At 42.4% G+C, this 21,690-nt stretch overlaps 2 protein-coding genes across 3 annotated transcripts in view; both read right to left on the bottom strand.

Moving 5' to 3' along the window:
• Positions 1–210: 210 nt before the first annotated feature.
• PSMA6 (proteasome 20S subunit alpha 6) lies at positions 211–8,501 on the bottom strand. Its single transcript, XM_035109446.3, has 7 exons — positions 8,337–8,501; positions 7,380–7,474; positions 6,684–6,765; positions 5,721–5,876; positions 3,658–3,836; positions 2,514–2,608; positions 211–416 (listed from the first exon to the last, which is right to left on the bottom strand). Exons 1-7 carry the CDS (start codon positions 8,410–8,412, stop codon positions 359–361), a joined length of 741 nt encoding a protein of 246 aa, XP_034965337.1. The 5' UTR covers positions 8,413–8,501; the 3' UTR covers positions 211–358.
• A 1,017-nt stretch (positions 8,502–9,518) lies between these two features.
• Positions 9,519–21,690, bottom strand: part of PRORP (protein only RNase P catalytic subunit) — a 52,723-nt gene continuing 40,551 nt past the window's right edge. For both annotated transcript variants that reach the window (XM_088671816.1, XM_088671823.1), the window contains 3 exons: positions 12,712–12,860; positions 10,188–10,383; positions 9,519–9,877 (listed from right to left, as the gene is read on the bottom strand). In XM_088671816.1, the coding sequence (XP_088527942.1) occupies positions 9,749–9,877; positions 10,188–10,383; positions 12,712–12,860 (474 nt within the window). In that variant the 3' untranslated portion in view covers positions 9,519–9,748. The remainder of the gene's footprint in view (positions 9,878–10,187; positions 10,384–12,711; positions 12,861–21,690) is intronic.

The following is a 21,690-nucleotide window of genomic DNA, read 5'->3' as shown; positions in this document are numbered from 1 at the left end:
GAGAAGCCATTACTCTTCAGCAGGCAGGTTTAAGCATAGTACATTCACTCCCCATTATCTCTGAAAGTACTTTCTCAAAGCTGCTACTTGTGGTTACTGTGGAACTGCTATTATACATAGCTATTATTCATAGCTATTAAACACTGTAAATCTAAACACAGCAACTAATGTAAGAAGGTTAATTGTTGAGCAATGAAGAAATGACAAAGCTTTCCAAAACCACCGTTTTATTCATACAGAGTAAAATACATCAGATAGTGAGCATTCCATTTTCAGCCCATAATCCAGAGCCATTAACAAGTTGGTTTTCACCAGACATTCTGGCCTGAAGTCACAGAATTAGGAATTCTAAATAGAGCTAATCTCTTTCTGCTAAAGCAACAAGGTGTGTATCAATCTCTGCTTCTGTAAGGATCCTAAAAGAGGAGTGAAAACAAAGGAAACTATTAATTTTTCGCCTCAAATAGCTCTATTAAATACATAATTAGAAAACTCAGTTGAGAAATGTTTTCATAATAAGAAATCTATTTTTGTGCTCTTGAAGGCCTTCATCAAAACATGCACATTTTATAAAACTGTTTTCTGGTACCTCAGATGTTTTACTTATTTTATTTTGTTTCTTTTGGTTTAGTCTCTAGCTTTGTGGTTTGCTTCACAGAAGTTTTGGAAACAGCAGCTGCCAAACTTTTCTGAAGCCTAGCACAATCACAAGGATGAGCCCCTTTACCAATCTCCCAAGTCTGGGAGGAGGACAGCAGGTTATCCCTGCAACTGCACTGGGCTTCATAGTGCTATGAAGCAGGAGGCTTGCTACTTCCAAGCATCTCTGAAGCCCAGTGGGATTTCTACTGAGATCCTGCTCTTCCCCAAGACAGGAGAGAAGCAAGGCCAGTGGCAGCCACAAATTATGGCTGTCTACTAAGCTGTGAAAACTTCCACCCTTCAAAGCACTGATGAGCCACTTTTTTCTTGCTCTTAGTCAGGCATCCCCAACCTGTGGCCCTCCAGATGTTTTGGACTACAATTCCCATCAGCCTTGACCACTGGTCCTGTTAGCTAGGGATCATGGGAGTTGTAGGCCAAAACATCTGGAGGGCCACAGGTTGGGGATGCCTGCTTGTAGTGAAGAGTGTTCAACGCACCAAGAAACTGTTAACAGTAGGGAGTCAGTTCTGTGTAATAATGAATTAAAACGGGCAAGTGCTGGTGTTTCTGTTAATGGTGCACCATGCTATACCTGGTTCAAGGCTGCAGATTCTCTTGACAGATGCCCTTATATTGTTACCACTCATGATGCTGGCATTGCAACACTTTTCTCTTGACAATCTCCCACTGCTAATTCAGGGATGCTAATAATCTCTTTTAGGGACCCAGGTGGCGCTGTGGGTTAAACCACAGTCTAGGGCTTGCTGATCAGGAGGTCGGCGGTTCAAATCCCTGCAATGGGGTGAGCTCCTGTTGCTCAGTCCCAGCTCCTGTCCACCTAGCAGTTCGAAAGCACATCAAAGTGCAAGTAGATAAATAGGGACCGCTCCGGCGGGAAGGTAAACGGCGTTTCCATGCGCTGCCCTGGTTCGCCAGAAGCAGCTTTGTCATGCTGGCCACATGACCCGGAAGCTGTCTGCGGACAAACGCCGGCTCCCTCGGCTTATAGAGCGAGATGAGCACCGCAACCCCACAGTCGGACACGACTGGACCTGATGGTCAGGGGCCCCTTTACCTTTACTAATCTCTTTAAACCCTGTTATACTCCAGTTCTGAGCCAGTGGGCGAATTTAGCAGCGTGTGGGTTAAACCACTGAGCCTAGGGCTTGTTGATCAGAAGGTCGGCAGTTCGAATCCCCGCGATGGGGTGAGCTCCCGTTGCTCGGTCCCAGCTCCTGCCAACCTAGCAGTTTGAAAGCATGTCAAAGTTGCAAGTAGATAAATAGGTACCGCTACAGCGGGAAGGTAAATGGGGTTTCCGTGCGCTGCTCTGATTCGCCAGAAGTGGCTTTGTCATGCTGGCCACATGACCTGGAAGCTGTACGCCGGCTCCCTCGGCCAATAACGTGAGATGAGCGCCGCAACCCCAGAGTTGGTCACGACTGGACCTAATGGTCAGGGGTCCCTTTACCTTTACCTATAAACATTGCATACCCTAGGAAGTGAAATATGAAAGGAACACAGCAGCTCCTCAAGTACTTGGCCACATCCCAAATAGCAGTTACAGGCACGTGTACTTATCCATTCAATCATATACAGTAAAATGAAATGTTCTGGAACTCCAGTGCAAGGGATGTTTATTCAAGGAAGTCATCCTATACGCGCAAGCACTTTTGCCTGCACAATAGGACTTCCCTTCCCTCTCCTCTTCCAGTCCTCCCCAATCTGTCCCGGAAGGTTTCATCCTGTGTGCCAACAGGATGACCACACTGGATGAAACCCTGAGGTCACACCTAAACTTTCTCCTTAAGAGAATGAAATTTAGTTGTGCATAAGCAAAATGGGAAAGTTCTGCATTCACTCTTTACCTGAATTTAGGATTATCGAGTGTGACAACTCCTACTTCTAGTTCAGAAGGTTTGAAGTCAATGGACAAAACAGTAGAGAGGCAGGTTATTGCTGTCTAGAATTGAAATATATAGGAGACATTAGAAACACAGCATATAAAATCAAATTTAAAAATACTTCTTTGACATTCAAAACTTATCTTTCTCTTCTAAATTCATGCCCTCTTTGTGCAAAACTGAATTAAGAATATTTCAAATGCTGCAGAGTTCTAGCACACTTTAAACTTCTTTGTTGAGGGGCTGTGAAGATGACTATGCCAACAGTCATTCCTTGCAGTTGGGATTTGTTAAGACAACTGTGTTTCTAGCAACGTTCAAAGCTAAAAGTCCGACACTGCAGTGTACTTAAAATTATTACTTTCCAATTTTAGAGTAGCCACTATAGTTGAGGGAAGGAGTGAGCCTTTGTGGGGTGAAGTCAAACTGTTTGAAGGCTGCATGTTGCTAATATAATGTTGTCAAAGCAGTGTTTGAGGAAGGCAAAATCAGTCCAGAAAGAAGTGGGCATCTGAAGCACAAAATTCTTAAAAAAATTAATGTCACTGAGTATCAGCCCCACCAATCTATTGCTCAATTCACCCATGCAACAACTGTGAGGCTAGTGCAGAGATGTGAAGAATGAGGGATGGTGGGAGGGAGACACACATTGAAAATGTGGGGAAAGATTTCCCCATTCCCTCTTCCCTACACCACCCCAAAAGGATTTTAGAAGATTCTGCAGACAGAATGGCCCGCCTGAAAGAATTGCTGCCGTCAATGAGGACAGTACTAAACTAGATGGATCAGTGGTTTCATTCTGTTTGAGGCAGCTTCATTTATTTGTTCTTACTATTATGACTTTATGAACAGGTTGCAAAGCAGAAACCACTAACTTCTAGACTAGGACACTGGTTCAGCAACATAAGGCATGAAAATAACAGGCAGTTGGGGGTGGGGTGGGTTTTTTTGGCTTTTGCAGAGCAGACATGTGAAGTGTTAAGCAAACATTTTGACAATAACCACAGAGAAGAACTAGAGGGGGGAATGTATGTCCCCCCCACCAAACTCAAATAAGAACTGTCCACCACTTTGATGCCAAACAAAATTTGATGTGCATTTGACTTACCTCCACGGTCTGTTCAAATGTCCAGTCCAATTTTTTCTTCACTTTCTTTTCAAGAAAGCTAGTTGATTCTGTCTGTTTGACTCCTGCAGCTGTAGCCTTAAACCCACAGTAGTATCCTGCTGGATCACACTTGTATACCTGAGGATTGTTTTCTTCATCAATGCCAATCAAAATCATGCCTTTGGGAAAATAATGTTTGTTTTTAAAAAGTGAGTGGAATTCTCCTTTCTGATTCAATGGCTTCATTCTATTCTAGTCAATCTCTTATTACTCTAACGGGCAAAACATGCAGCATTCCACTTCAACAAATCCACTTGCCATGGACAGTGTGCAATAAGATCTCTGGTAAGGGTGATGCCTTAATCCCAGCTCCAAAGCTCAGAGGTAGGTGGGGAATGGTCCAGACAGTTGCTTGATGATTTTCACGAACCTCTGAGCTTCAGAGTTCGGATGAAGTCTGGGGGTTGTTTGGCAACTGCATGGTCAAAGCATTCAGAAAAGGAGGCTCCAGAACAGCAAAAGTGGACAGGGGAAAGGTTGATTACTGCTCCTGTTAAGGGTTTGGGGCACCTTCAAGCAGTACCTAATAGTACAGGTTTCTCAGCCTCTTTTCAGGAAAGGCATGCTGGGGGGTGGGGAGGGTTGTTGGGAGGCGCTGCATCCAAAATGGCATGTTCCCTGATAGCTTTCCCTTCAGAAATGGTGTTGGGAGGTAGCATGACAGATGGGGACTAGTTTTTAGCTTGGCTAGCCAAGGACCGTGGACCTCCATGCACAACTCATTAACAAATGGCTCACCTATATCTGCACAACAGACAATTCATTAATTGCATTAGATTGCAGGCCCAACTCTGCACTGTTATCAGTAGAGAAAGGGTCGTCTGCTTCTTAAACTTGATTGTTTATTTTGCAGGACCTAAACCCCATGATGCCAATTTTAAAGATTAAACTGTTTACTATTTTAGAACGTAATTTGAAATATATTCCCTTTTTCAAAATAAGTTTTACTTAAAATGCAAACTTCCAAATTTGAAAAAGGGATAGGAACAAAACCAAATCTCTTCTTGAACATCTGCAAAGCATCTTGCATTGCAATCCAATATTATTCGAAAGTAGAGATTGAGAAAAATGTAACTGCATTACATGGAAGTAACTTCCTTTCAGAGTGTCTTGCAACAATATTATGGTACCTGAAACCAGATTCCTTAAGAGCAGGTACTTCCAAGAAATCAGTTTCTCAGTAAACAGGTCACACTGAAAGTACTTACGAGAATAAAATCAAAGTTGGATACAGTGTTTTTAAAACTGCTCAAATAATTAAAATCAATTTCATTTGATGCTTTTCAAATACATATCTATCAGTCACGACTAGGAGGTTGTGTAGAATATGTAGTATTGGCACAAGACATAAGCAAATCTGTTGCACAACCTAATAATCTCAAGGCAAATCTGAATAAAGGGAAGACTAAGTTAATGCTAGTTGGTAGGTCGCAAAATCTAGAGCAAAAACATCTAGCAGCAGGACCTAGTAACCTTGATGCATACGAAGATGCAGCATGAAATTCTTTTCACCAGTTCATTTGACAAGCAGATTGTACCTTCTCTTTTAACTCAGCTTCAGCAGATTAAACTATTGCCTTTGTAATCTTATGACTGTGCTGTTGTGCAATTTACAGGCAGCTAACCAGTGACAAATTGGAATGACCCTGGTTCCATTTTCCTCAGAGATACAAAGCATGAATATATGTTTGAGAAACAGTCTCCCTTCTTCAGTGAGATGAGTTTGTAGGTGAGATGAAGACACTGCTTCTGGGCAAAGGTATTAGGATTTTCCTATGAGGTTTAAGCTTTCCAGGTTTCTGTATTGATTGCCTTCAAATACCATCATGAAAGAAATTCATGAGAACCACGGAGAACCACAATGGGGTTGAATTACACTTTGCTCCGTGCAGAAGCAGCATCTTCTCAGCAGTATCCCACTGATGTCCATGTGCACAATATTTCAGCCTTAGCACCCCAAAAGTTCTGAAATGTTACTTTCAGTTTATATTTTATATACTTACAGCAACCAAGAGGCCTCATTTCAGCATTCTGTGTGTAGACCTGCGAAATGTCTGCAATCCTTTTACACAGCATGTCTACTGGAATGTCATAGCCATACTTATACTTCCAGTTTGCAGCCTCATAGCGGGCTCTCTGCACCTGGGACCTACTGTCAGCTGACATAAATAAAGAACTGAAATCATTCCCATGCTTCATGTAGTCAATGTAGTTTCAAGAAAAAAGCTATAGGCAACTACCCCTTTAAGCACATTCAATATGTGTGCTACAGTACACACATACATCACGCCGAACCCGGAAGTGACCCCAAAACATTACAAAAAGAGGCAGAATTGGGCATTCGTAGGCTTTTTTCAATGGTGTTTCAAATATACGTGATTTCACTTAAACATGTGGTGCCTTGGAACGTAACTCCCGTGTAAATTGTGAGTTGCCTGTACAGTCGTACCTTGGTTTGTGAATGCCTTGCAACTTGAACATTTTGGCTCCCGAATGCCGCAAACTATTCCGGTTTGTGAATGTTCTTTGGAACCCGAATGTCCGATGCAGCTTCCGATTGAGTGCAGAAAGCTCCTGCAGCCAATCGGAAGCCGTGCCTTGGTTTTCGAAAGTCGAACGGACTTCCAGAAAGGATTCCGTTCGAGAACCAAGGTATGACTGTACTTAAAATCTGAATACAAAACTAATTTGAAATATTTCTCTTACACCTCCTGTAGACTTGATTAATAAAATAATTTATACCACCCTCTCCCCTCCCAGGGATATCTGTGCAATATGCACAGGATGACAAGAAAGTTGCCCATTCAGAAATTGGTAAGACTTGCTTACTTTTAGAGGCAGTACTAAATCAAATGCCTCTGGCTCATAACAATTTACTTGATATTAACAAGAAGTATTATGTTTTGACTCCATATCAACACTGTACATCATCATCCATTCGCTCTCCAGGTGGGTAATTTTTATACCTGTCATTCCTGTCATTACACAGCCAATGTTTTCAGTTATTCTGAATAAGTGAGTCACTGTGTTAGAATCCAGTAGCTTGTCCTAATGGAGAAAGCCAAAGAATAGTTTTAAACATTCTACTCAGCCAAATGAAGGTTTCCACATTAAGAAAAGAAAAAGAACTAAAAAGTGTAATTGTCACTAACACTGCCTTCAAACAACATCAATATCCAGTACTATTAAGATGAAAATAACATGGTGCAATGGAAAGCCTGAATAACCCTAACTAGCTTCTCTCTCTCTTTACCCCTAAATACCCTGGCTGGTGACAGCCAGTCTGGGGTGGGAGTGGGAAGTGTTGACTGAGTTAGTCTACGGTGGTTTGAACTCTTCATAAGGCTTTGATTGACACCAGGATCAATCTTGCCACCACTCAAAAGATTTAAGAAAGCAATGCCCAGTGCCCACTTTGGGGCTGTGCGTTCTGGACTGTGATACTCTGCAGTGGGAGTAGCCTTACCTAAGTGTGTTTTCCTAAGAATTCCAAGTCCAATTCTTTATAAGCCTACTTATATGCTCCAGATAATTCTGGTACTTTTAAGTAACAAGAATAAACAGCAGAGGAGTTAATTATTAAGGATCACCAAGGAAGCAAGTTATCCAAGCGTATAATAATAATAAAAAAAGAATCAGATGCTCAGGATACTGTTACTTACAGGTACTTTCTTCTGTGTGACAATAACTGCACAGTCCTTTCCACGAACAGCTACTGATGTAAGGCCACCCTGGTTTATGGCCTTAAATGCATACTCTAAATGGTACATTAAACACAGTCAGGAGATTTGACAACAATGCTACGTAGCATATAGAAGCTCCCAAATGCAAACTCTGGTTACTCATCTTCAGTAGTACTTTATAGAAAGTGTTACACAGCTTGAAATCAAAGCGGGCATACATTAGGTTTTTTCATATTTCTATCTAAAGAGCATTTGACACAGCCAAACTCCTATAGTCTTACACCTCTTTCATTCCACAGTTATAAGATGTGTTTTTGTCCATACTACCAGATACTTGAGTTAACTTTGCAATGCTGGAGTGTCCTGCTGCTAATCGTCAAGTTCACTCTCTCTCTTCACTTCAGTTTTGCAAAACCATCTTGGAGTTTACTTTTGTTTTTTAAGCTGAAACCAGTTCCACTCCCCTGTCCCAATTATCGTAAATGTGCAACGAACAGGGTGATTTGATGCAAAAGAAATCAAGAGCGCTGAAACGTCAATAGTTGTTAAGAGAGTGGAATATTCAGCAAGTGCAACTTCGTCATGAAAAGGCAAGCAATAATGCCCCCCCCTTCGCAAGCATTGGGGTGCATTCTCCTTTGAAGCAGACTCCTTTCGGTTTCGCTTTTAAACAAAGACAGCATTTTCGCTGCGCGATCCTGCCCTTCTTTCACAAGATGCCCAGGCACCTTGCACGGGAGGAGACCATTACTACCGCGTTCCTGGCACTTTCCCTCTGCAAGCGGCTACGGGAGAGGCAGAGGCCATCTCGTGCTCCCTCTTCCCAATACAGGGAAGCGGGCGGCTGCTCCCCTCACCTTTCCTCCGATGGGGCCGAGGAGGCGGAGAGAGGAAGGGCCCTGGGCCGTGACGGAGCAGTTCCTGTCAGACACTCACCTACTTGGTAGAGGCGCCCCTCAGGGGAGAAGATCGTGATATGCCGGTCGAACCCGGCGCTGGAGCCTCGGGACATGGTCAGCGGGAGGAGGAAAACTGGTCGTAGCGGCGATGGGAGGGGACCGTCTCTGCGGACACAGCATGCAAGGGGATGCTTCGAGGAGCCGGAGTTCGAGCAACGGGGAGTGCTTCCGGGGGTCACAGGTTCCCGCGCAGGCGCAGCCGGCCAAGGCTGCCGCCGGGAGCGGAGCACTCTCCCACTCACTTCCGGTCCGCTTTTGTTCCTTAGTCATTGTCTACATCGCGCAAGCGTAGCAAGATTGAGCGGGCCGGAGAGTAGCGTAAACCTCCCCCCAGCTACCGCCAGGCTTTCGAGCATGCGCAAAGACGAGGCTTCCTTCGTCTCCTTGGCTCCGCTTTCTGAAGGGATGCGCGAAGTTCAAGCGGGCGACTCCTGTGCCTGCGGAAAACGTTTCTATGCAGGCAGTTAAAGGGCCCATCCGTCGCAACAACCCTCCCAGTTCTAAGGCCTGCACAGTGTAAAGGACCATCAAAATATATGTCATAGTACGTGCCCATTTTAGTGAAGGTTTAAGGTTAGTCCCTTTTTAATGCCGCCTTATATTGTACTGTAGGCTGTTCGTTGAGCCCCATTGATGAAAATCAGAAGCATTGAACCAACCACCCCTTCTCTGGTGTATATTTCTTGGTGGCTCACTTCTTGGTAAAATGTGGTGGTGGTTGTTTAGTCGTGTCCGACTCTTCGTGACCCCATGGACCAGAGCACGCCAGGCACTCCTGTCTTCCACTGCCTCCCGCAGTTTGGTCAGACTCATTTTGGTGGCTTCGAGAACACTATCCAACCATCTCGTCTTCTGTCGTCCCCTTCTCCTTGTGGTGGGACCCTGCAAATGGCATGTATATAACCCGAAAGTCCTCCACCGCCTCTAGTAAAACAGTAGTAGCAGCAGCAGCAGCAAGTCACAGAGGTCCCCAACTGAGAACTTGGGAGAATATGGGCAGTACTACTAAAGTAAGTGGGTAACACTTTCTTCATCATAAACAAAGAAATATTGGTGCAGAGAAGCACCTGTGCAGAGTTTCTGGGAAAGAAGTCATCAGAACAAAATGTCTGAAATAGACACATTGGTAAAAATCAGGAATCTTTTTTTAACACAGAAATCAAAAATCAAAGATGAAATAATTTTTTTTATTTTAAAATTGGTTATATAATATTCTCCATTTCCAATACATTATAGAAATAATAAAATATGAGTTGATAAGTTTCCGGGATTCGATCAAATGTAGGTCTCTTGCAACAGAACATGAATTCCATAATAGGTACATTAAGTATCTGCTTTATTTGAGACAACAGTGCCATGTGTACATTTTTGTTTGGAGAAATGCATCCTTTATTTCTGTTGAAGACAAAGCCATTTTGTAGGCACTTCATAAGAAGATCTTTCCAAGATGTTGTCATCATAGGGAATATGCCATGTGTTACCTGTAGTCTGTACGATTGTATCATAATTAAATACAGACTATTAAGTAAAAAAAGAGAAATAATTGTTAGTTTTTACTTCCTATAAAAGGTATGTGTTGCATTTCCCAACATACATTCACAGATATGTTTGGTAAACAGAATAGGTACTGTGGGAATAAAATCCCAAAGAAATTATTTTGGGGGGTGGCCAGTAAATATTACACCCACTCCACATTACCAACTTAATCCACCAATGTTATAATTTAATCATATTTTAAATCAGTTTATTATTCTGTGATGATCACATGCAGCCATTTGCCATTACTAGAACTAAATCAGCAGGAGGAGTGCATTAAAATAAGAAATACCTCAAACTTTATCCTCTTTCCTGGTATGTAGTCAGATAGCACCATCTGATGTCCCCGCTGCCATTTAAAGAACAGCCGTCGAGTTAGACTATCAGAGAGACAAGCCTTATGATCACGTAACAGATCTCTGGTAACAAATCTACAGTGACTTCCTGAGTGAAGAGTGGCATAGAGCAGGAATGGATCGTCTTCAGACCTTTAAAAAGAAGGTGGAACATCACACACTGCTAAACTGCTCAGGAGCTCATTTAAACTGTGTTCTCATTTGTTAATTATGAAGTTACTAAGCTGTTGACCCTTTCCTATCTACATTTTTAACATCCACATTTAAGAAAATAGTATTTTACATTTAAAAATAGAAAACCATTGTCCTCCTTTCAATATAATCTGATACAATATAAGCTTGCAATCTAAAATAACTATCCAAACCAAAACACAAATGTAGCTAATTCTAAGTAGGAACTATCTTTCATCTATCAGATATAAACATAAAATAAAATAAAATAATTCCTTCCAGTAGCACCTTAGAGACCAACTAAGTTTGGCTTGCCAATCAGAAGGTCGGCAGTTCGAATCCCCGCAACGGGGTGAGCTCCCGTTGCTCAGTCCCTGCTCCTGCCAACCTACCAGTAGCAGTTTGAAAGCACACAGTGCAAGTAGATAAATAGGTACCGCTCCAGTGGGAAGGTAAACAGCGTTTCCATGCGCTGCTCTGGTTTGCCAGAAGCGGCTTAGTCATGCTGACCACATGACCTTGAAGCTGTACGCCGGCTCCCTCGGCCAGTAAAGTGAGATGAGCGTCACAACCCCAGAGTCGTTCACGACTGAACTTAACGGCCAGGGGTCCCTTTACCTTTACCTTTACTAGGGCTCATGGAGTTGGTAGTTCAGTGACATTCAGGGGGCCACAGATTACCCACACCTGGTCTGCTGGATAGCTTTCAAAATTTAACCATTTAATACAATTGTGTCTCTCAGTTTCACAGCGGATTTCTTTTCAAAAATTTACAGAAGCACATTCAATTGTACTTAAATAAGGTTTATAGAGTTTTGCTGCAAAAATAACACCATATGCTAATTCTGTGTTGTTTTACAATCAGAGGTAATTGAAATAGGTAAAGTTATATTGAGTGCTCTTTGTTAAGCATTTCAGGGTACTCTGCTTCTCTCTTGGCTTAACTGATTCTGGAATCAATTTTGGGCCCAATTCCAAGTGCCAGCTTTGACCTATAAAATTCTACACAACTAGAAACATCAGTACCAGGGAGGATACCTACCAGCCCAGCCTTTAATGGCGAAGACTGAGACACCTTCTACATGTACCTCCTCAATCTGAAGTTTAAATAATAACCATGAGAGAAAGGGCCTTTTCATTGTTTTCGGTCTGGTAAGCAATGCTGTCCCAAGTGAATCTCCCCTCCATTGCTGTCCTCCTGGCACACACACTCCAGCCTTTTAAGGTCATGTTATTTTAACCCCTATTAGTGATTTAGCGCCTGTGATTTATACTGCATTTTAGTATGTTGGGTTTTTTGTACTTGAGTTTTTGTTGAGCTGGATGTTTAAAGTCTATGTCACTTTTTATTGTATTATGTTTTTGTACAACCTCCAGACTAGAGAACTCATTTTATGAGACACCCAGCAGATGTAAGTAATAAATAGTATTCAAGCTTCTCTTTTATCTTCTCTGTTTTGACAGACGCTTCCATGTGATGAGAAATGTAATTTTCCCCAGTGTGCATGTAAGCACTGCCAAAACTTAATAGTAAATCAAGGCTATGTCCTAACACAAGATACAAGGTTGTAGCCAATGTTAATCATTGACCCATTGAAATTAATAGACATGACTGAATTAGGCCCATTAATTTTAATGGGTATACTTTGAATTAGTTGGGTACAGCCCACTGTATCTGCTTCATTTCATTGTGTTTCCAGAATGAACTATACATGGATGTAAGGAGGAGAAAGTATTAGAGAAAGAGATTAAATGGATAATGAGAGGTGTTTGATCTTTCGGCTGAATGCTCCAGTCAACCTAATTTCTCTATTACAGGCTGCTCATCTAGCAGTTCTGGACAGTTTCGCCGATGCAAATTTGCTTGATCTTTTGGATGAGAGAGGCATGTTTTAACGAGCTCAGCTTAGTGTGATAAACACCTCGTCGGCTGCTTGGCCTTAATGGCTAGGTTGGCACACTTACTGTGTTCAAATGTGGTTGGGAATACAAAGTAGCTGATCATTGATTAAATGCCTACAAGGGAAAGCTGCACTACTGAACAGCGACAACAAAAGACCTGCATTTGTTTTACATTACCTTGGGCCCGGAAATGGATTTAAAATACTGCAGAGAAGTTCAAAATTAAGAAATGCAACCCATCAAGAACGTACTGTTTGTACAACTAAAAACATTTGCCTTAAATGATCAAACTCAGGGTCTGCTTGTCAAAGTGTCTTAAGGCTACAACCTGAATCTAGTACAGTATAAATGTTTCTGAAGATGGCATTGTTAAACATCAGAACATACATGTTTTCAGTAAAGAAGAAGTATGCCTTCTTCTGCAGAGCAGCCATATGATTTCTGTGCCACTGAGAATATTGCTTCTGCATGTGTTTGCGTCCCAGTATAAGCATCCGTGGATTCTGCTGTGCTAGGTAGCTGACCACATTCAGCAGCTATGGGAAGGAAGAAAAAGAAGTAGCAAACATTCAGTGAACCAGAATTTAAGACAATGAAGACATAAACAAGCTTCTAATATATGGACCACGCCTTGCATTCTTGTATTTCTAGCTTAATACTGGATAACACATTGTCCTCTATGGACAGATCTGAACCTCTGAATTATTGCAGGCCACTGCTAAAGCTGTAATTACATTTAACAAATAAGCCCTTAGCACAGGGAGGCGGGGATCTCGGGCTCAAGGACCAAATACAGACCTCTCTATCTGGCCAGAAAACTGCTCCCCAGGCTACATACCTTCCCAAGCCAAACCCTCACCAGCCCTGCTTTGCACCCTGTTTGAGTGCTTTTCCCTGTCCGCAATGTGTCATTGAACTCTGATAATACTTCTTGCTTGCCTGGATGGAGGAGAGGAGCATCTATAAAAGTTAGCCTACTGTTCAAAGATAACATTTACTCTTCCCACTTTTGCCTCTGACCATTGGCTTGTCACATCGCAAAGGTTGTCCAGAAGGGAATGTGTCCCTTGAGCTGAAAAAAGTTGCCACCCCAGCCTTAAGAGAATATAGGCTGAAAATTCAGAAAAAAACAATATAGGTGCCTACACTTCTTTCTTCACTTTCCACTGCAGTTAAACTCCCACCTTTTCATATTTTTGGCTTTTCTCTCCCCTTGCATTCCTACCACCATCCACCCTCAATATCCTGGGGAGAGAGAGAATGCATTGAAACTGTAGAAATGGTTAGGAGTTGGCTGGCAATGAAACACAACAAGAAGCCAAAGTTATAATAGGAAGGGAGGGTTGGAAGTTGAATCACAGCAAGGATGAGCACAAAGTCTGGCCCAGCTCACATTCTCTTTCCGCCACAAACAGGGTGAGGTTTGCCCAGCTTGAACTAAGAGAACCTCCCAAGATGTCACACAGCATTTTGCGAAGCCAACTGTGCTACAAGCAGCACAAAAGACCAGATTTGGACATTGCTTCTAGCATAACCTGAGTCCCTTGAATTGTGTCGCTTCTGCCTACCCCATCTGTATGGTCAAACTGGCCTTGCGGAAAAGCAGTACAGTTTGAAGAAACCTAGCTTGGCCCTATCTATGGTAAACTTTGAAGGCAGTCTTCAAAAGCCTGATTACCAATGGAAAAGACTTGTGATCACTGTGGAGTACCTGAAAACAAATCCTGCAAGAATTCAGGATGGCAAAAAGCTATCCGTACTCAGATAAATAGGAAATTCTGCCTTCTTGTTTTGTTTTAGGAGCACTGAATGCCTCATTCTACCTGCTTCCTTTTATAGTAGTCTGTCTCTAATTTTAGGTGTGGATATTACTGTGGTGGTCTATACATAGCTACAATGAGATTTCCTGTCTGGTTATACTACTCCCACATATAACTGCTTCTTAGAAAAAGAGCACACAAGAGAAACCACTTTCTGTTAGTCATAAAGAAAACTGAATGGTTCAAATGGTTTGAATGAGTGAATTTTAAAGCAAACGTTTCTTGCTTTACAATTGCACATATATTCTCCCTTCCAATCACCAAATAATTATTTCCAAAAGGCAAAAACTATATTTTTGGGTGCCCAACACACTGCAGATTTCTAATTACCATTGACCTGATCCAGCAGGTCTCTTCTTACATTCTAATGTTAAGATCAGGCCCCAAACGACACACTGCTAAAATCTTTCTAAAGTCTACTTCTAGATCTTTAAGGAAAACATAAAAACCCACAATAAAAGAGGGAAAGAAACAATTTTGCTGTGCTGTTTCTTTATATTCATCATACTATGTCTGAAAGCTTCCACTCACTTATAGCCCAATCTTCAAACGACAGAATCAAAGAAAAATGTTCCGAGAAATGGCTGGCACTCACACTAGTCAAATGCTAAGGACTGTTGCTTTAGAATGGAAAATATTCACTGCTCAATGGGACAATCTGTTCTTAAGAAACTCAATGGAAGTTCATTTTAAAATGTGAAGAGGTTTGCTTCTTTTCTGTTGAGAATATGAACCTATGGAGAAAAATATAGTAGCTGACAAAGGGGCTCTGGCCAAATGTGAAAAATGGAAGGGACTGAGGTGGAGCAGGCAGCAGCACACATGAGCCAGCTAACACATAAAAAAATATAAAAGCGGAAAGACAAAACAGATGAAAACCACAACATATCATAGGTGATAGTACTTCTTAAACTCGAAAGCACCAATGCAGGGCAAGTGCAAGGACTCTAGAGCGGTTGAGCAAAATTTTCAAACATAATGTGAATACTGTACAGATATAACATATTTTTGAGGAGATGCTGCAATTCTTTATACTCTGGTATAATATTGCATTCCTATTCACTACAAAATAACAACACTACCCTGAGCCAGCATCCAATGGGTATACCTGGGGATCAGTACTGGATTTGTCAATATGCTCTTGGAAACATTTGCCTTTTTAAACTATATTATTCCTCCATCACCAGTTCTATTGACATCTCCTCACCCTCTGATTCTGCTGTGATGGTCCAAAAATGCTGACAGCCCCATTTGCTGTCACAGTGTAGTTCACAGCAGCTAAGGAAACTACAGTATTCATACATTTTTTTAATGTATAGATTTTTTTTAAAAAAAACCAGCCCTGGAACCTTACAGTGAAGGGCAGGTAAGAAAACTACCGTAATTAAAAAAAATACTTTAAATAATGCAACCTTTAAAAAAGGGGGAAGGAAAAAACTTAATTAGCAACAGAAGTGCAGATGATCAAATTCAGTAAAAAATGCTTTAAACAAATGTGAAAATGTGGTGTGGGTGTGTGTATATGGGGTGTGGGGGGGTGTAAGAGAGGTGGTGAAAGAAGAAAGGAACTCAAGAGGAAAAGGTGGAATTGGCAACTTGAATGCATCCCCTGAACAGCTGGGTAATGCCCAAGCATGTTGACAGTGTGATGAAAATTCCCCGGGTTTTTTAGATGGTTGCATCGCTACAAAGAAAGTCTGTCAGAATTGTGAATGGCAAATATGAATTCACATGCACAAAATATGCTTTGTCCAAGTTCACATGATACCAAAAGGTACCTTGTAATATTGGCTTTTGCCTTAATATTTAAAAAGTTTTAGGTGCCTCTCCCAAGTTTTCTGTGCAGATACTACTTGGGTGTTTTCTCAGTCCTAGCACCCCAACCTCGCTGTTCCTCCTTCCTCAATGGTCAAGGTGACACCACCGATGGGCTCTTGCACAGGGCCCTCCCAAAATCTTGTTAGTCTGTTGGCAGAAGAGGAATACTGATTCATTTACCTTATTTGCTTTTAAATCCTGCCCCACATTGCACTGAGACATTCAAGTTAGAATGTAGATATAAAAATATCCCATTAAAATATATAACGTCCACACTTGGTTCAAAGGCTGTTTACTGAAATGATTGCTTCTGGTTAGCACTGCAATATGGAATTCTAAGAGCATAGATGAATCATCCAAAGTTGATGATGAGCAGGTGAAGCGAAGACCCACCAGTATAAGTGGAGTAGATTAGGCAGAGTGGCCATGACTGACTCAGTAAATTTCATGGCCAAGTGGGGACTTGAACTCTGGTCTTCCAGGTCCTAGTCTGACCCTCTTAACCACTACACTACACTGACTCTCCAAATTATGCATGCTGCAATTAGAGGGCATTTCCCATTGTGGCACTTCCTCCCCACAGATGTGCATTTGTTTTCCCCAAACTACACCGCACCTGCCATACAGAGACATCATCCACCAACCTCTATGCTTCTGTTGGCTTTTCTACGTTTGTCCCTTTGGCCAGATCCAGTTTCCCACCCCTTCTCTGTGGCCCACATGATCCCACCCACTGCACTGACATGGTGAAAGCCATCACCAGCTACGTATTTGAAAACCTCCTGTTAATACTGAAGAGCATTGGATTTGCTCCTTGCTTTGTTTAGTTAAACAAGTATTTAATAATTGCTCCCTGCAGAAGATGTGCCCCTAAATACAAGGCATTTGTAGACAGCGTCCTATCATGTGAATTAGGGCAATTTTTTTTAAAAAAAAGAGAGAACATTGGCAGAGAAGTGGAGACAATTTCCAGGTGAGCCATTGCACTCAAATCACTTCCACAAGAGGATTGCTGCCACATGGAGCTACGGAAAAAACCTGCACGTGGTTTGCTACCCCACAATCATTGCCCTAGAGAGCAAAGAGGTTCCCTTCCCTGTTTTGTCATAGTCTCTCAAAAACCATCAGCAATAAGACAGGAAATCTAAAACAGCTACAGTACCACTGTAAACATTGTGTAATTTAAATCCTTTGCTAGAAGGTGGACCCTTCTTGCCAGAAGGAGAGGAGACCGCCCCACCACAAACAGAGTTTGACTTTGGGGTGCAGATATACCCCCACAGTCAGAAATGGGATATGTGACAAAAGGGGAATGGGTGAGAGAGTGCATTGTCATGTCTCACAATTGACCGGGGGATGGAAATAGTCACATATTAGAACACAGGTGCGCATTTGGGCGTAGAAGTTCCAGGCTGACATACGAAAACTACAAAATTATGTAATCAACAGTAGTGATAGTACAACCCCAAGATGACTGCAATCAATGGGAATTGAGACATCAGTTTGATGGAATTAAAACTGCACCAGGTTATCCGTACAAGCAAGGAACAGCAGCCAACAGTCCCAGTTCCCAGTCATGGGCTCATAATCGTTGCACCACATAGCATAAAGAGTGTGTCACACTTTTTAAAAGGTCAGGGTTTTTGTACAACTATCTTCCTCCTTGGGATATGGGAACATTTCTCAGAAGGGAATTCCCTGAGTGCTTTTGTAAGAAAAAAAATACAAATTATGACTCAGCCAAATGGCAACTCACCTGCCATAACTTTGTCACATAGAAGGAAGTCACCTTTGGGTGAATTCACCTTTGCTGATACGAGAAGGAATACTTCAGGAGGTGGGGTTTTTTTGTGTGTTTTTGCCAAATAAAGGCAGTGAGTTTCAGCTTCAAGAGGAAAAAATGAGGGATGAGTTCTGGAATACACAATTTTCCCATTCATTTCATGGGAGGATTTGTGAGAGAAGGCCACAAAATATACTACAGAACAAAGAAAGGTAGATATCATAGGCTGCAGCAGCAGCAAAAACTAAGCCTTGTAGTACTTTAACTGACTCTAGTCTATGAAATTTTATGCCACCCTAATAGTCCTTAAGGTGCCACAAGCCTCTTTGGTCTTCTTCTGCAAAAGGTGACATGGAATTTTGTATTTTGTTTCAGTATTTACAAACCGTACTTTCATAGGGTGGTGCTGTGGTCTAAACCACTGAGCCTAGGGCTTGCCGATCGGAAGGTCGGTGGTTCGAATCCCCACAACGGGGTGAGTTCCCGTTGTTTGGTCCCAGCTCCTGCCAACCTAGCAGTTCGAAAGCACGTCAAAGTGCAAGTAGATAAATAGGTACCGCTCCGGCGGGAAGGTAAAAGGCGTTTCCATGTGCTGCTCTGGTTCACCAGAAGCAGCTTAGTCATGCTAGCCACATGACCCGGAAGCTGTCTGCGGACAAATGTCGGCTCCCTCGGCCTATAGAGTGAGATGAGCGCGCAACCCCAGAGTTGTCTGGGGTTCGTATTTCATAGGAAATATTTCAAAGTGGTGTATTTGAAGCACTGGATTTTAAAAAAACTTTTCAGAGTCCCAGCAGCATATTACTTACAATACTTCAAAGGCATACAGTTGCAAGAGAAGAAGAGTGTTTTCCTCAATTGCCTAATTTTCGCAGATTACTCTTGCTAAATTGCAAGCTGCTATGGCTCAGTATTAAACAGATGTCACAATCCATAAAACACGGATTCTTCAGAGATCTGAGTTCCGGCATTAAGGAAACGAGACAGTCTATTTTGCAACACCACTGTCTCAAAAAGAGGTTTCCCAAATATGCTCAAGGAGCACTCAGTTCTGAGATGCAAATACACAAACATTTCTTTCTTTCTTTCTTTCTTTCTTTCTTTCTTTCTTTCTTTCTTTCTTTCTTTCTCTCTCTCTCTCTCTCTCTCTCTCTCTCTCTCTCTCTTTCTCTTTCTCTTTCTCTTTCTCTTTCTCTTTCTTTCTTTCTACCGGAAGCCCAAGATCTACAAACCAAAACAAGGTGCAAAGGGCATACAGTTAGATTTAAAGAACAGTGTGCCTCTGAGCATATTCTGAGTTCAATCATTTGTTTTCAGTACCAGAACTGAACCATACTCATAATCTTTCCCCACAAAAGTCCATTTTGAGAGTGGCATTCAACTATGTTTTATTCAAGGCAAACCCATTGAAATGAATGGACATGGCTATATGGTTGGTCAATTGATCTCAATCGGTCTACTCTGAGTAAAACTTAGTTGAATGCCCTGCAAGTTTCCTGCATTTAAGCAGCTGAATTTAAGGAGTAAAAGGTGCCCCTTTGTTGTTGCTAAATGTTAAAACAACTGGGCATCAGAAACTCTTGTTGATATAACATAAATCATTGCTCAGAAATCTACTATGAGATCCTAGCCTGCCTTCTGTCCAACCCTGCCTTCCAGTACAAAACTATTGGTTACCAATTCTCAGGGCCCTGGCCCTATAAGAATTATTTTCTTTCCTTGCATATTTTCTCTTAAAAGAATGCATTTCACTTTGACTTGCATAAAGCTGTCTCATACTGTAAGCTTATACTGACCATGCCCTCCCTGAAGATGCTGGGGACCTTTTCCACAGGAAGTGTGTGATCTCCCACCGAGATACAGCTTCTCCCACTTCAAAGCAGATGGGCAAAGGGAAAGTTTAAAGGGTCTCTAAGTCAGCCATTTGGTCCTGATTGGTGAGGGCATAGAAGCTCTCTTCAGGCATTTGGGTGAATGGGCAATGGCTCAAACCGTGTATGGGTGGGAGGATGTGGGTGCGCACCGACTGCTTCCAACTTTGCCATTTGTGCCAGCCGCACTCCCTCCGGTCTCAACTTGTAACTGTAGGGAGAATCCAGCCTTGCTAAACCGACAACATGGAGGGGGCAAGGGCAGTACACATGGTGGCATTGGGGGTGGGCTGAAGGACGGACACTGTCATGAACTGGTAGGACACCAAGGAAGAGGAAAAGGATCCCAGCCATGACTGGTACACACCAGGACAAGCTGAAGGTGAGAAAGGGGAGGTTGGGGACTTAGGAGGATTCTGGGGTGGGGTGGGGTGTGTGCTTTAAATGTATGGTGTGTACAAAGCACCCACTCGCCAGATGTTACGTTATTTTAGGATTTACATGTTCTCTCCAAAGAAAACGTAGGAAGATTTAAGTAAATTTAAATCTAAATGAACAAAAGGGAATAAGTGAGAGAGAAAGAGAAGTAGGAGCAAGAGATAACGTACACCATCCATCAGACACCTGCTGCACTTACACAAATGCAAGCACACCGTTGTTCTTGCTCTCTTGTCTGTGTGTGTTGGGGGGGGGGGTGGAAGCACATTACATTATATAGGTTGCTTCCATTTTACAATCTTGCCTGACTTGCATCGTGGCACCCTGTCCTTGAAAACAGTTAATTTGGTCCCTGGTTTACTATGCCAATGCGTAAGAAAAGTGCATCTCAGATTGTAATCTGAGGATGCAATATTCCAGAACCTTCCCCTGCAACCCCCCCCTCTCCATTTTTTTCAATTTCCACATTGTGGTCTGGATCCAAAGAGCTACTTTAAGCACATCAAAGGGCTTGTGTGCACCCTGGGGGAAATTGCCTTTGAACATCAGACCTCACATGCTGTTTTTGAAAATACTCCCTGTTTCAAAAAAAAGTTTTCCCCATACAGCCCTGGCAGGAAGATGGGGAATATTCAGGAAACGTGGCCAAAGCCCCTTTGGGAACACAGAAATGGTTGTGCAATGGTTGTGCAATTCTTCAAACCTGGCCTCTAGCTAAGGACAGATGGAGGGAGAGGAGAATAAGATCACAGAAAACCTTGTGGCATTTACCAAAACACAGCAACAGCTCGCTCCAGCAAGGCAAAAACATCCATGCCTCCAGGCTGTAATTTAGCACAAGCCTGCTGGCCTATCAATTGAGGATGGTTATTCTTTTTCCCCTGTCCAAATGGCTTTACAATCTTGCAGAATATAATACCTCTGCTCCGAGATCTGCACGGGATGCCCATTTGCTACCAGGCAAAGTTCAGGGTGTTACTATTCATTATAAAGCCCTTAAACTCTTAGGACGTGTTCCAATATATGCCCACCCACCTGCTTCAAGCTGTAGAACTGGCCATGTTATGGGTGCCACATAATATTCATTCAGTGCTTGTAATAAATTAATCTTTTAACATGGCAACACCTACACCTATGGAAACTACCTCCCTATTAACTAACATAAGGCAGCCAGGCGCCTTCACTGCACTGCACTGTTGTTCTCTGTTCAGTGCTGGCTTAAAACATTTCTGTTTAGGTAAGCCTACCCTACTGTTGATTTAAATCGTCTCTTGAATGTTTTCAAATCCCTGCTAAACGATAACTTCAATGCTTTGTTTTATATTTGTGTAAACCACTTAAAAGGTTCTCTTACAGTCAAGCAGTACATAATTTTTATTAAATAAAGAAACCCAAATAAAATTGCTGCCCCACCGGGTGAGGGCTAATGCCTGCTCACTGCAGGGGGATACAATGGAAGTGCTTGTGTGCCAGTTCCCAGGCAGGGTCCATTCCAGGGTTGGAGGTGGAGTCGATATCATTCTGACTCCTATTTCTCTGCAAGGGCAGACAGAGGGTGTACCATGTTCTTCCTCCACCTCCTGTATAGGCCCCAATAATATCTGCGCATGGAAACCCTACATGCAAATATCAAAAG

The sequence above is a fragment of the Zootoca vivipara genome, chromosome 1 (genome assembly GCF_965207765.1).
Source record: "Zootoca vivipara chromosome 1, rZooViv2.hap1.1, whole genome shotgun sequence".
NCBI lineage: Eukaryota > Metazoa > Chordata > Lepidosauria > Squamata > Lacertidae > Zootoca > Zootoca vivipara.
The sequence above is the reverse complement of the archived record's forward strand: the minus strand, read 5'-3'. Positions and strand labels throughout refer to the sequence as shown.

Coding starts and splice junctions, on each gene's coding strand:
- PSMA6 (XM_035109446.3), bottom strand. CDS start 8,412: ATGTCCCGAGGCTCCAGCGCCGGGTTCGACCGGCATATCACGATCTTC. Junction 3,837..5,720: donor AATGAGGCCTCTTGGTTGCT/GTAAGTATATAA, acceptor ATTTTCCCAAAG/GCATGATTTTGATTGGCATT. Junction 2,609..3,657: donor CATTTGAACAGACCGTGGAG/GTAAGTCAAATG, acceptor TTTCAATTCTAG/ACAGCAATAACCTGCCTCTC.